Source organism: Planococcus citri, chromosome 5 (assembly GCF_950023065.1).
Source record: "Planococcus citri chromosome 5, ihPlaCitr1.1, whole genome shotgun sequence".
NCBI classification, from domain to species: domain Eukaryota; kingdom Metazoa; phylum Arthropoda; class Insecta; order Hemiptera; family Pseudococcidae; genus Planococcus; species Planococcus citri.
Window position 1 is genome coordinate 44152345 of NC_088681.1, and position 14987 is coordinate 44167331.

General features: G+C 36.3%; 1 protein-coding gene across 3 annotated transcripts; it reads right to left on the bottom strand.

The window, feature by feature from the left end:
* Positions 1-423: 423 nt before the first annotated feature.
* Positions 424-14711, bottom strand: Wdr33 (WD repeat domain 33). 3 transcript variants are annotated; one of them, XM_065369280.1, is made up of 15 exons: positions 14347-14711; positions 13394-13754; positions 8455-8659; positions 8150-8214; positions 7920-8071; positions 7736-7833; positions 7515-7641; positions 6630-6863; positions 6330-6541; positions 6110-6246; positions 5947-6022; positions 5721-5855; positions 5462-5628; positions 2348-2396; positions 424-2246 (listed from the first exon to the last, which is right to left on the bottom strand). In XM_065369280.1, the coding sequence occupies exons 2-15, from the start codon at positions 13751-13753 to the stop codon at positions 1138-1140; spliced, it is 3126 nt and encodes a 1041-aa protein (XP_065225352.1). In that variant the 5' UTR covers position 13754; positions 14347-14711; the 3' UTR covers positions 424-1137. The 3 variants fall into 3 exon arrangements, with proteins under 3 accessions (XP_065225352.1, XP_065225350.1, XP_065225351.1); XM_065369278.1 differs by having other exon boundaries at positions 8443-8659; XM_065369279.1 differs by lacking the exon at positions 14347-14711 and adding an exon at positions 13924-14326 and having other exon boundaries at positions 8443-8659.
* Positions 14712-14987: the final 276 nt, after the last annotated feature.

A 14987-nucleotide genomic window follows, 5' to 3' on the forward strand; every position in this document is an offset into this window, starting at 1 on the left:
TTTGAAAACGTTGCATCGCATCGCATCGCAGTAGTGTGTTACGGGCCTTAGTCACAAGGTTTTTATCGTATTTACATCGTTGTAACGTCGTAAGAATACGGTACGATTTAAAGAATTATTGTTTTTACTTGATTCACTCGAGAAATCGTTTTAATAATAAAATTGGAGTCGTATAAATATTCGAACACGTGACTCAATCGGACAGCTGGCAAAACAGATCATAAAAATTGCAGAATGAACGTGTAAGCGGGAAGACGGGAGTATCTCAGAGTGAGTTGATACAGAATTTTTATTATTATTGCGATTCTCTCATTTCATAATATTATGTACATCCTTGAGATTCAATGTACCTACTCCTTTGGGAACACAATTCAGAACATAGAGATCGTTCGAAGGAACAGTTTTTCAAAAATCGCCCTTCGCTGGAGTTCTCGATGGCAATAAAATTACACGTCATTTTATTTCTTCATAAATGAAGGTACACGGGACTCTCATTAAAAATTAATAATCAAAATTAAAAACCATCCGAGAGAAAGAAAAATATAGGTAAGTAAACAAACGACACGACAAGACAATATAAATTCTAACGCGTGTAAATGTACATCGATAAGTAAAATATAAGATGAAAAAGAAAATCATCACAACATAATGTACAAGAATTTCTTCAAAAAAGATAGAGCGGGAAACAAAATCGCGCACGCAACTCGTGCACTTGACCATTTTATTTACAAAATAAAAAAAAATAATAATAAATAATAAAATAAAATACGTACGTATAAATTTAACTCGTTTCGTGTATACAATTAATTTACAAAATAATTAAACTTATGTCGAGAACTCGATTGAGCTGAGAAATCATGATCTATGAGCGTTGAAATCAGTTCTCAAAAAAGTACATCTCGATGAAGGTACTTTTTCTTTTCGTTTTTAAAACATTCGAAACGAAAAACAACTCACTCGATACGTTTCAAAAAGTTGAGGATAGGAGTGATCGGGGTTTTCGAAGCGTTACAATTTGATCAGCTTCGAAGCCGAGGAGAAAGTAAACAAAAAAAGGTAACACGACATCGACACGATGAAGGGGCTCGTCCGTCACAAATCTTCTTCCAAGGTTGAAACAAACGTTACTCATCATCATTACATTCCTCTCCTTGGACCTCTACCTCTTGATCTTCTAGGAGGTAGATCTTTGCCACCTCGTTGACCTCTCCACGACGACGGTCCTCCTCTACCGTAGGAATTCCTTCTACCTCTTGAATTCTCACCACGTCCTCTACTCTGAAATCTGCCTCCTCTGGAAGTACCGCTGTATCCTGACGAATTATCATCTTGATAATCGTCGTAATAATCGTCGTTGTTGTTGCCTCCTCCTCCTCCTCCTCCTCCGCTCCCTCCGCCATCGTATCTCGAATCGTAGAAATCGTCGCGATTATCATCTTGCCATTTATTATCGTAGTAATCGTCTTTATCTCGACTACCACCTCCGCTAGCTCCGCTATTACCTCGATCGTAGTATTCGTCGTCTTTATCGTCGTATCTATCGTTCGCGTCCGAGAACCTGGATCCTCTTCCTCGATACGAAGATTCAGAATTATCACCACCGGACGACCGGCTACCGCTACCGAATGGTCTTCGAGTAAATCCGGATCCTCTGCGACTTCTGGTCGATTTATCGAATCTGCTACCTCGCGAATCGTTCTGATACCCGCTACCGTATTCAACAGACTGATCTCTCGAGCCTCTTTTGCTACTCGCGCCCGAATCCGAATGACTAGATTGATTCTGGCTATCTTGACGGTATCCTCGGCCTCTGGATGACGATCCGCCGTTATCTGAGTAATCGCTACGAGGCCCTTTGCTCCAAGATCTTCGGTCCGAGTTTGAGTATCGTCCTTGATATCCGCCATTATCGTCTTTCCACGAATCTCTCGAAGACGAGTAATTCCTACCGCCGGAAGATCGCTCGTTCGAGTAATTATCAGCTCCGCCGTCGTCGTAATCGTACTGGTTATCGTAGTCGTCGTAATCGGCGTCGTTTTTACCTCCACGGCTGGAATCTTTACCGGAACCGGCTCCGCCGCCGCTCGACTGGTGTAATCTGTAATCGCTGGAATCGTTATATGAGTAATCTTTGTTCGAATACGAATTACCGCCCGAGTTACGATAATCTGATCCTCCTCCGCTGCCGCTGCTGCCGTATTTATCCGAGCGCCATTTTTTATTCGGGATTGAAGATGAAGTGTCTCCTAAGAATAAAAATAAAAATCATCGCCGCGTTGTATGAATTGAGAAAAAAAATCGAAAATGGATTACGTAACAATATGGTGAGATTTGTTTTTAAACTTACTCGATCTTTTTAACGATTTCTTTTCGGGTTTCTTCATCAAATGCAGAACCTAAAACAATAAAACAGCAATAAAAGTAAGTAACACGAATAATTTAGAAAATGATGATTCGAATCTTTTAAAAATACCCTTCCCCCTTCCACCAATTCAAGTTACGTTTCAACTTCAATCGTTGTCGTCGTGTATTTTCAGTGTTATTAAAATTGCATATCGTTCGCCGCGAAAACGAGAATCATACGAAAGGAGAAAAAGCAACGCAGCTTCGCCTTCAACCTTCAATAATACCGTTAGTTCTTTGTTAGGTAACTCGAGTTGCATAAATATTACCACATGACCGAAAATTCGAACCTATGACATGACCGCTGGAGTGAGTTATTAGGTACCTACCATAATTCATTTATGAATTTTGCATATTCGTCGACAAATGTACAGCTCAGCGTAGGAGTGAATAAATCATGAAAAAGGAATTAGGAAATATAACTTCCTACAAAGTACGAAATCTGTACAGGTCAACTAGAAAAATGATACCTATTTTTTTGTACTACCAAAAGAACTTCAAGAAGTGAAATGGGATTCCAGTTTCAATACATATTGAATAGACCAGGCATTTCAAAACAAAGGGAAACACGACTTCCCAAATTTCATAAAAAATTCAATTTTTTCACTCAGGCATCTCACAAGGGAACCGCTTGAGGTGTCACACTCCGATTTGAACGGGACCGCGATTTTGGGAAAGAACATAGTCTGAAACCACCAAAACCAAATTTTCAGCTGCCCAAGTTCATTTTTCGATTTTTGGCGAATTTTTGAAAATTCAAAATTGACTATTTTTGGCGATTTATGCTTTTTTTTTAAAAGTACGAACTTGATCAGTAAAAATGGTCAAAGTAAGTCCCAAAACTAATATTAATTCTCCAAATCCAAATTTCAGCCATTCTGGAACCTCCAGCGCGATTTTTCAATTTCTCCAGAATTTTGAATTTGCTCCAGAAGGCGTGAATATTAAGTTGGGCAGCTAAAAATCGAGTTGTGTATTATACTCGACCTGTTTAACGAGTTTATCTACCTTTGGGCCGATTTTGGGAGCGACACTTCAAAATTGGTTTTTTGACCAGCTTTTTTCAAAATTAAAAAATCCAAAAACTCCTAAGTTTCCCGTTTGCGTGGAAATTTTCGAAATTCACGCGAATCGCTGTATTTCTTCAAGAACTAACTCCCGGAGCGCAAATTCTACCATTTCCAGCCATTTTGGAGCGAGAGTGACACCTCAAAAAACCACTCTTGAGGAGCCACTCCCAAAATCGGCTCAAATGTGGATAAACTCGTGAAACAGGTCGAGTGTAATATACAACTCGATTTTTAGCAGCCCAACTTCATATTCACGCCTTCTAGAGCAAATTCAAAATTCTGGAGAAATTGAAAATCGCGCTGGAGGCTCCAGAATGGCTGGAAATTGTAAAATTTTGATTTGTAGGGTTAGTTTTGGACAAAATACAGCGATTCGCGCAAATTTCAAAAATTTCCTCACAAATCGATTATCTTTTGATTTTTGATGACTTGAAATTTCGCGAAAATTCAAATTTTTCGATGAAAATGTTATTTGAGAATCATTTCTGAAGATTTTTTGAGCACAAACTCGGTGTGTGATTTTCGGGATTTTTCAAAAAGGCGCCATGCGACTCATGCAACCTATAAAAATGACTTGAAATTTAGCGAGAAATTTTAATTTTTTGACGAAAATATTTTTCGAGCATTTCTAAAGAATTTTGAGTGTAAAATTGGGTCATGAGTTTTGGAATTTCTGATCAAGTATCAAGAGACCCATAAAAATGAGAACTTTTTCAACAAAAATACTTTTGATTCATTTCTGAAGAATTTCGAGCCGAAAATTGAGTCATGATTTTCGAGATTTTTGGAAAAAGTCTCACGTAACCTATTAAAATGGATTAAAATCTCATCAGAAAATTAAAAATTTCTGATAAAACTTATTTTAAGCATTTCTGAATAGTTTTGAGTTCAAAAAAGTTGGCCATGATTTTTGGGATTTTCAGCAAAACTGTCGTGCAATCAGCCGAAATGGTTTGAAATTTTGGCAGAAAATGGAAAATTTCTATTGAAACATGTTTTGAAAACGTTCGAGCCCAAAATCAATCTAGTTTTTTTTTTTTTGAAAAAGTTGTAATTCGGCTTACTTAAGTCACAATTTAGGCAGAAATTCGAAATTTTTTAGCAAAATCCTATAGGAGAACTTTTGAAGAAATTTTCATCACAAAAACTTGGAAAATAATTTTTAGGATTTCTGAAAAAAATACCATACTACCTGTCAAAATGGGTCAAAATTCCAAGGTACTTCCAATGCGACCCATTTTGATGGGTTGCATGATACTTTTTCATAACCACCCGGAAAATTGACTCAATTCTTGGATCAACATTTTTCAAAACTGCTCAAAACAAGTTTTGATAGAATTTTTTTTTTTACAGAAAATAGAGCAAAATTGGCATAGTGGATAACTTTTAGCAACCAATCATGAAAAAAGTAACCAGTTATTTACGATGCTAGAAGCAAAACAAATAGGTACCCAAAATTTTTTCAGTTCAAGTTAGGTACTTCACTTTAAATCTTCTGAACGTTCCAAAGTTTTAAGAAAAGGGATGAACTATTTTTGCGGTATCAAGAGCAGAATTTTCAATTTTAAAAAACGTTTCAAAAATTGACAAGAAAAACTGAATTCAACACAAATGAAAATTCATATTTAAAAAATTTGAAAATGATCATTTTCGAGAATAAGAAGGGACTTTCCTTTCCTATCGTAATGCTTATTTCGAATTCGAATATATTTTCAATAAAAAACGAAGCTGAGTAAGAGTATTGTCGAATACAGAGAGAACACTTCCCCTTGCTCTCTGCAGTAGGTATGTATTCTTTTCTATAAGATCGTAATTAGCATAATTACATACAACAAATCGTGCAAAAATGAAGATACACGAAATCAACACATGGTTCAAAGAAAACATTAAATGACCTGTAAAACGAACTCAAACTTCTCCAAAATTATTAAAAATTACATCCAATCTTCCAAATTGGAAAAGAATCGTTCAACATAAAAAATACCAACCTGTCTTCCTTTAGTTTTAAACAAACTAAGAGCTCTTAAACGTCTCGGCATTTCTGCTGGATCGGTATGAGGTATCACATCATTTAATTCAGGAACGCGACCATTATTTACATAATCTACTAATCTATCACGACCTTCGAATAAATTTCTTTCGATTTCGGAGCCTTCTGCAAACGTCGATGAGAAAAAAAATCAATTTTAGCCAAAAAAATCATCATTTTAAATATTTTTAGATAGAATATTATTCGTGTTTTCGTACCTGATACTGAAACAATTCTTCCATAAATATACATCATATCAATTTTCAAATCTTTAACGTTAATAGCTCCGGGAGCATGCTCGAATAATTTATTAGCCATCATTTTAGCATCTGGTAGGAACGATTCGTCGACATCTGAAGAAAATAAAATGAAGAATGAAATTTGCGAATGGGTTAAAACATATTTTAATAACTATTCTACTCGAAACCGTCTTCGGATACTTACTTATAATATCTTTAGATGATCTTTGTTCGTTCCATTGAGCTTGGAAATTCTTAGGAATAGGTTTAGCGTAAGGTACCTGCGAAAATAACACCGGTTAGCAAGAAACAAATGATCAAAAAATAAAAAAAAGAAACAAAAATATGAAATTCTGCATCTTACGTACTTTCTTTTGAGTTTTATTTTTATCCTTGAAAATACCACTGTCCAAGCCCGGAATCGAGGACATGATATTTTCTGGTAACTTGGAAATGTCGACTTTATCTTCGGGTCCCATACCAGGAATACGTATAGTACCGGATTCTGTGCAGGAAAAACAAGTAGGTACACGAACCAATAGAAATTGCATCTTTATCTCGGTAAATGAACGAAATTTTCACACTCACCATCTTCGTATTCTTCGAATCCTAATATACTGGCTGGGAATGTATTCAGATTATACTTATCACGCATAGGATCTCCTGGATGATTACGCGTCCAGAATTTACACGAGTGGTCGTTTGATCCAGAACACAATATGTGTCCCAGTGGATGCCACGCCAGTGCCCAAACGATGCTGTCGTGAGCTTGATCGATGGCAGCTACTTCTTTGGGCGTTCTGTGATCAAATAAGTGTAATCGTTAGTTGATTTATGTTACTGGTTTTCTTATTTTTGAAGCAGTATTTTAGCCAAAATAATACTAACCCAACATGCCAGAATAATATTGATCCGTCTGAGCCTCCACTGCACATTAATCCTTCGTGTTGAGGATGCCACGCAACGACACTGGTTTCCTTTTTGTGGCCTCGGAATGTTTGCAAGTCTGTATTAAGGTTCCTTATATCGTACAGTTTGATTAGATGATCACGTGAAGCTGTCGCTACCCAGTTACCGTTCTGGTTCCATTTGATGTCCATCACAGTTGCTTTGTGAGCGTGACTGGAAGAAATTAAGCAAAATTAGTTACGATGTTTCAACAAATTCAAAATCGCCCTGGAGGAGACAAAAATTAATTTTAGGGCTTACAACCCGGGTTAGTGCTTTTTGGGCACCCCTGAAATTTCGCAATAACCTACTAGAGCGATCGAGGGGGTATCTAATGAGCTCCTATCGAATTTGCAGACTCTAAAATTAATTTCTGATTTTTCCAGAGTGATTTGGAGTTGCTGGAGAAAATTGAAAAATCGCTTAAGGCTCTAGAATGGTCCAAAATTAGTCATTTTTGTCGTATAGCAGTTGAATTGAACGGATTATTCACTGACTTTGCCCAAAAAAATTATAGTTTCATAAAAAAAGTTCCAAAATTGTCCTTGAAACAACGTTTTTTAACTTTCTAGATTTTCAAAAATTCGCCGGAATTCCAAAAATTGAATTAAGGATCTGAAATTTAGGTTAAGAGGGTTTTAGAACGTGCTCGTTCGATTTAGCTTGCTTTTGTTCGAATCGGAGCGTGCCAATTCATAGGATTTCTTGGCGAGTGAATTAGAAAGACTCCCAGACTTGATGTGGAATAATCCGTAACTATTCGAGTGAATTTTCAAATCAACGATCGATTCTTACAACTTGACAGTTCCATCAGAGTATACTCACATCGTTGCCATCGATTTCCCTGACCTCGGATCCCATAATTTAACCGGCTGCTGATTATCTTTACTACCAGAAGCCACGAGACTTTTATACGGATGCCAATGAACGCATTTAACATCAGCTCCATGACCTGGAAACCGAACACAAGATATTAATATTTGCCAGAGGTTCTCTAGAAACATAAACTAATTCATATATGGTATATACAGGATCGACTTATCTACCTCTAAATATCCTTTCTTCGTTACACGTAACAAAATCCCATAATCTAACGGTACCGTCATCGGAACAAGATACAAATTTATTATCAGTAGGACTAAAACTGTAACATAAAAAATAAAAATGAATAATTATCAAGAAATTCTCATTTCGATACCAATTGCTAATAAATAATTAAATTTTACGAACCTAACACCTCTCACAGCTTCTCTATGCCCTTGGTACATCTTAACATTATTCATATTCGACTGCCAATACTTAATATATCCTGAATGATCTCCGGTCAACATCCAAAGTTCGTTATTCGACCATACCATCGTCCTCACCGGACAATCGTGAGCCTATAGAACATACCAACATATTGAAATAATTAACTGCTTCATTTCACATACTTGACCCACCCTTTCTGCAACACTTACTTGTAATATAGTCTCGAAATTGAAAGTTAACCCATTCCAAAGTGTAAATTCGCCACTGGAGGTACCTGTTGATGTACAAAAAATGAAATGAATTTATTGTGGACAGTATAAAACTTGGAAATCATTGTAATGTTATTCACGGATAGGTACATCTTACATGTAAACGTATTAAAATTTGATTAGGTTGGGTGTTTCAAAAGGTACAGTTACGGACATGAGACGAGTGTGAGCGCAAGCAAAAATTCAAAATCATTCGAGACGGATTTGACGAGAAAATAAAAGAATATTTCTACCTTTATTAGTACCTGTGATCAACCTACGACCTTCCGGAGTCCAAGCCAAACAAAACACCGGACATCTGACTTTATTCGTAGCAGTTTTCACGAACCTTGTGGTCACAGCATTGAACGGATTCTCCGGATAACTGGGCGGTGGAAGAACATGCGGAACGTACAGACTGTCTGGTTGCAAGTGATCTCTGTCTCGAAAATCACGTTGCCACAGGCGATTCTATAATTAAAATGGAAAAAAAAATATCGTTGTAAAATTTTACTCGAGTGATAGACTGATTACGATAGTCCTATACTTCTCACCTTTTCCATTTTAACTACCTACAGCTTTTTATACGAGAGTTGAGGATTGAGGATAAAAAGCAAGAGGGAAGTAGTTGAATAATATGTACTTTCATGTGAATGATTTTTAGAATATATTTTGAGGAAGAGAGCAGGATCAGGATGAATGAGGGATTTTTCTCTAAGATGACCTTTTTCCAAAACATTTAAAAATTGTCAAAAGTGTTACAGGAGTTAGTTTTTAAAAAATTAAAGTTTATTAAAGAACTACCTATTGAATAATATGTTGAGGAAATTTTTCCCAAAGGTCGATGATCAGAAAAAAAAGAGTGACTTTATATTTAGCCGATGCAGGTGCATTTATTCATCAAAGTAAGTCCCAAACTACACACAAATTGTACCTACATACTTAATAGAAGTACAAACAAGATTAAATCAAGCCAAGTTGAAAAAGTGTTCGGGTTCGTACAAAACATTAGGGGGGGGGGAGCTAGGAGAGGGGTCATGTTCCAAATTAAATAGGCCTACCCTTCGATTATCAATTCAAATCAAATGAGTTGATCGATAAGTTCCTTTTCAGTGTTACTTCTTCATCGAAAAAATCATGTTTTTCCTTTCATTCTTTACTAAAAAAAAAAAAGGGACCGGATAAGGGATGATACAAAATTTAGGAAGACAGACATTAAATATCAGAATGAGAATGTGTCAGGATCTTGGCGGAAAACAATTGCACTTATCTGGGCATTTCCTGGATCCCATTTGACCAGATTAGATCAGATCAGTTTTAATTGATGCGGCCAAATTGTATTTGGTGGATGCTGGATTAGACCAGATCAGATCAGATACAACTTGACCGAAGATCAGACCAGATCAGTCCTCATTGATGAGATCAGATCGGACTTGAATGAAGAGACTAGATCAGGCCTGATTAGTTAGATCAGATCAATTCTAACTGATGAGACTAGATAAACTTTGATGGATCAGATAAGATCAAACTCATCCGATCAGACAAGATTTGACCTGAATGATGGAACCAGATAAGCCCTAACTGATGAGACCACATCAGACTTGATTGATGAGTTAAGATCAGACTTGATTGATCAGATTAGATCACGCTTGTTTGATCAGAGCAGATCTGACCTGAATGACGACACTAAATCAGCCCTAATTGATGAGACCAGACTTGATAGTTGATTGATTGGACTGCATCAGATTTGTTGATTGATCTGATAAGATCAGGTTTGCTTGATCAGACTAAATCTGACCAGAATGATGAAATCAGATCAGCTCTAATTGATGAGATCAAATTGGATTTGATCGATTAGATACGATGAGACTTGCTTGACCAGCCCAGATCAGAATTGCTTGACTAGAAAAGATCTGATCTGATTGATGAGACCACATCTGACTTGGTTGATCAGATTAGATCACACTTGCTTGATCAGACCAGATCTGACCTGAATGATGATACTAAATCAGCCCTAATTGATGAGACCAGACTTGATTGATCAGATAAGATCAGGTTTGCTTGATAGTGATGGCAACGATCGATAGTTTTCACTATCGATAGTGTTTTCGAGTGAAAATTTCAATAGTTTTTACTATCGATAGTTTTTTCGGTAGTAACAAAAACTATTGATACTATCGATAGTTTTTTCGATAGTTTTCAATTTTCATTAAAAACTGATAATGGATGTGATTTCACGAGTTTGGAGGTTCATTATTACGTTTTTTATCTGAAAAAATCAAGGGACATCATTTTGAGAGAGAAAAAAAGAAACAATACTTTTTTTTATTGAAAAAATGAACAATAGCGATCCTTTTTTACAAAAATTTGGTTAAAAATTCAATAAAACATTGGATTTTCGATAGTTCGATAGCATCCAAAAACTATCGATAGTTTTTTCAATACTTTTAAAAAAAACTATTGGTCAAACTATCGATAGTTAAAAAAAACTATCGATACTATTGAAAAACTATCGATAGTTTGCCATCACTACAGCAAACTAAATCTGACCAGAATGGTGAAATCAGATCAGCCCTAATTGACGAGTTCAGAGTGGATTTGATTGATCAGCCCAGATCGGACTTGCTAAACCAGAAAAGATCTGATCTGATTGATGAGACCACATCAGACTTAATTGATCAAATTCGATCACACTTGCTTTATCAGACCAGATCTGACCTGAATGATGATACTAAATCAACCCTAATTGATGAGACCAGACTTTATTGATCAGGTTTTTTTGGTTGATTAGATAAGGTCAGGTCAGGTGAGCTTCATCGGATTAAATCTGACCAGAATGATGAAATCAGATCAGCTCTAATTGATGGGATCAGAGTGGATACTAGATTTGGTTGATTAGATACAATTAGACTTGATTGATCAGCCCAGATCAAACTTGCTTGACCAGAAAAGATCTGACCTGATTGATGAGACCACATCAGACTTGAGACTTGATTTAAGAGATAAGGTCAGACCTGATTGATCAGACTAGATCAGATCAGATTCTATTTGAATGATGACACCTGATCAGCCCTAATTGATGAGATCATACTTGATTGATCAGACCGCATCAGATTTGTTGATTGATCAGATAAGGTCAGGTATGCTTGATCAGACTAAATCTGACCAGAATGGTGAAATCAGATCAGCCCTAATTGATGAGATCAGTGTGGATTTGATGGATTAGATACGATTAGACTTGATTCAGCCCAGATCAAACTTCCTTGGCCAGAAAAGATCTGACCTGATTGATGAGACCACATCAGACTTGATTTATGAGATAAAGTCAGACCAGATTCCATCTGATCAGCCCTAATTGATGAGACCAGATAGGATTTGATAAGATCAGCCCAGATCAGACTTGCTTGATCAGCACAGATTTGACTTGATTGATGAGACCACCAGAAACCTGATTGGCTGGAGAAGATCAGCACATATCAGACTTGATCAATCAGACTATATCTGATTTGATTGATCAAACCAGACCAGACCAGATCAGATCACACATGATTCAAAAGACCAGATCAGCCCTAATCAAGTAGGAAGATCGGATCAGATTACTCAGACCCGATTCATCAGATCAGATTGATTGGACCGGTGATTGATGAAACGAGATCAGATCCGGACATTCCCTAAATCCAATCTCACATCTGTTCAGACTTGATTGGATCCGACCAGATGCGATCTGATCCAATCACTTCCCCATGGGAAGGAAAATATTTTATGAAGGGTAAGTAAGTGAATCGAGTGAAGAGGCTAATAATAAACTTACTCAGTTCTTTAGGTAATTTTACTGTTTGCCTGGGCCACAACAAGAAACGAATCTATTCTACTCCTCAAGATCTTTGAATGTCTATGGATGAGACGAATTAAGCATATGAAAAAGAACTAAAGATGACTGGTGGAAGAGAAAGAGGGGAGGGGTGATGACGTAATGAGAACAAAAAGGGAAAAAATTACACCAATTAGAATAATCCAAATTTCTCACTTGTGCTAATGGGATACTCAAAGAAGGAAAAAAAGATGAGCTCATTCCTTCCATTCTCCTACCTCCGAATAATTGAAATCAGATAAAATTTCCTTCTCGAATAGTAAAATAAAAAAATCTCAAGATTTCATCCCCTTCCCAGGCACCCACCATCAGAAAAATTGAACATGATTTCTCAGATTCTGCTCCCAAAGTACTTCAAAATAGGGACCGGAGGGAGGCGTAAGTTGAGGAATCAGAGAGAATCTCACGTTGAGTAGGTTTCATCAGAGAAAGCAAAGCCATTCACCATTAACGAATACATTTTAAAATTTTATTTATAAATAAACAACGAAAGAATTAGAAGACATTGACCCAGAAAAAAATCATGACCTACTAATTTCAATCTACGTTCAAAAGTAGAGAAAAATTCATGCATTCGGTTCCCTTTACAAATACAATTGCTCATCTGATCAAATAACACTCCAGTTGTTCATTTGATAAATGAACTTGTAAAATGTCTTTGTTTATTATTGGTCGTTGAATGACACGTGTACCTACTGGTATAATTTTTTCTCTTCCACAAGTGTCATGTCATTCGAGGCTTGAGCATTTTTTTTTTGTTTTTGTGCAGGTTTCGAAGTTTTGTTCGTTTATTTACAAAAATACGTACAATTGACAATTTAAAAACAATACATGAAAAAAAAAATTGCAAAATATGTTCAAGTTCATATCCGATTCTCAACACTTGCTATACGATTTGCGTAGGAATGCATTTGTATATATTTGTGTATTTTTTGTTTAAACCAAACAACACGACGCAGAACATTAAAACTCTGCACGTACAATGATGTCTTTTTCACTTAAACACAAGCTCGTTGGGCCGGCAGATCTTTAGCGAAAAAATTCCTTTGGGGCCCTGCCACACTGAAAATGCGAATTATAACGTGAATAATATACTATCAATATGAAGTAACAAAACACTTCAAAATAGATAATAGAAAAATCACTCTAACCTACAGAGAAGAATCAAGTCATCGAACTCTTTACAACCTTCGCGTTTAACGTACATTTTTATACGGCAAAAAAGCATACTCTGTTGGAAAAAAGTCGACTATACACCCTTGACCCTTAAACATCACAACATGCACTACTTTCCTCTATCATCGATGTGTCAAGAAATACTAAAATCAAATTACTTCTAATTCTCTAATAATGGCCGCATTATAATCCACAGTCTTCCTCATAGTAGTTCTTCGTAATCTACGACCGTCGAAATCCGGATCGCCGACGGCCGGAAAGGAAGGTTTTTGACCCGGACGAAAGGCATGTTTCAGCTGCAAAGGCATCGGACCTTGGAACTGATAAGGTTGAGGAGCAGTCGCCGATGGTTCGGTTTGAATTTGCTGGATTTGTAACGACTCTTGAAGTTGTTCTTTGTGCCTTTTGTCGTCGATTTTTTCCATCGACTGATTCGAGTAATCAGGCATTTGATCGCGGAAAGCGTTCAAATCATGTTGCATGTGATTATCGACGTAGTACATTTGATTGGCTGCCATTCTGTAATCAAAGAATATTTTACGTGAGTCGGGGTTACGTCTTGAATCGAGTTGACATATACAGTGAACGATGGAATGATGAGTGAATGGACAATGGAGTTGGTAAGATGAAGGTGATCCGATTCCGAAGCATGTTTTTTGGTTTCAATTTAACTGGCACGAGTACTTACGTGATTACTTTTTGTACTTGAATTTGGCTCAGAACAGAAAACAATGTTCAGAAGTGTTACGTATAAAAGATTGTTCTGTTGATAGCCAAGTTTCATACATTTTGATCAACGATTACAGAAACATTTGACTCATTTTGGCGAACATCACGAAGGAAATTTGATCCAAAGAGATGTGTATTATAAATTAAGCAACGATTTTAGAAAACAAAATTTATACACAAAAACGTTCGTTTATTACGCTACGAAAAATACCTCTTTCCTGATATTTTAATCGCCTAATCGGTTATCCAACGAGCGAAATGAGTTCTGCAAATCTACCTCGATTTCATTATCAAACATTATCACTAATCTAATGTATGTCATTTAAGCTACGAGTTATCGTTAGGTTAATGTATAGTCACAATATGAGTAGTCCTGATTTACCTGCTGGAAAATTTAAAACGGTAACTAATAAGCAAAAAGTGAACAAAGGGAAATGCAATGCTCAGAAGAGCGAGAGCAAAATCGCTATGCTTCGGTTATTTTATTAGTTTCGAGACGAAAAAGGTAAAATTTATTCGAGAGGTTGATCATGTAGTCCGTTGCATCGTAAACCGGTGCTTGAGTGAGAATATGCGAATGGATTTATTGTAATTTATTTACGACATGATTCTAACAACGTATGCACACATAAATAACTTTATTTTTCACTTTAAAACGATCAACTTTTGCATTTAATTTAATTGCAACAATTGCATTGTCAACAGATCAAAACTTTCGAGACATGGCGATTTTTCATTCAAGGCGTAATTTTATTAGGTTTGTGCTTGTTTTCAGGAATGAAAATCTCAAGGTTTGAAAACGCGAGGTACCTTTTTTGAAAAATAGGTAACTACCTACTTAGTTTCAGTGTTGCCATTATTGAAACGTAAAAATGGTAATGAATTACAACTTTTGAATTTTTCCTTCATATTTTTATTTTTGAAGCATAAATTTTAATAAAAATAATTTACTGTGAGTTTTTCAATTTTTTGTATAATAAATTTCAAAAATCGATTCGAAAATCAGGAAAATTTGAAAATGCA

Coding starts and splice junctions, on each gene's coding strand:
- Wdr33 (XM_065369278.1), bottom strand. CDS start 13,753: ATGGCAGCCAATCAAATGTACTACGTCGATAATCACATGCAACATGAT. Junction 8,215..8,442: donor GATCACAGGTACTAATAAAG/GTAGAAATATTC, acceptor GTACATCAACAG/GTACCTCCAGTGGCGAATTT. Junction 7,642..7,735: donor CGAAGAAAGGATATTTAGAG/GTAGATAAGTCG, acceptor TTCGGTTTCCAG/GTCATGGAGCTGATGTTAAA.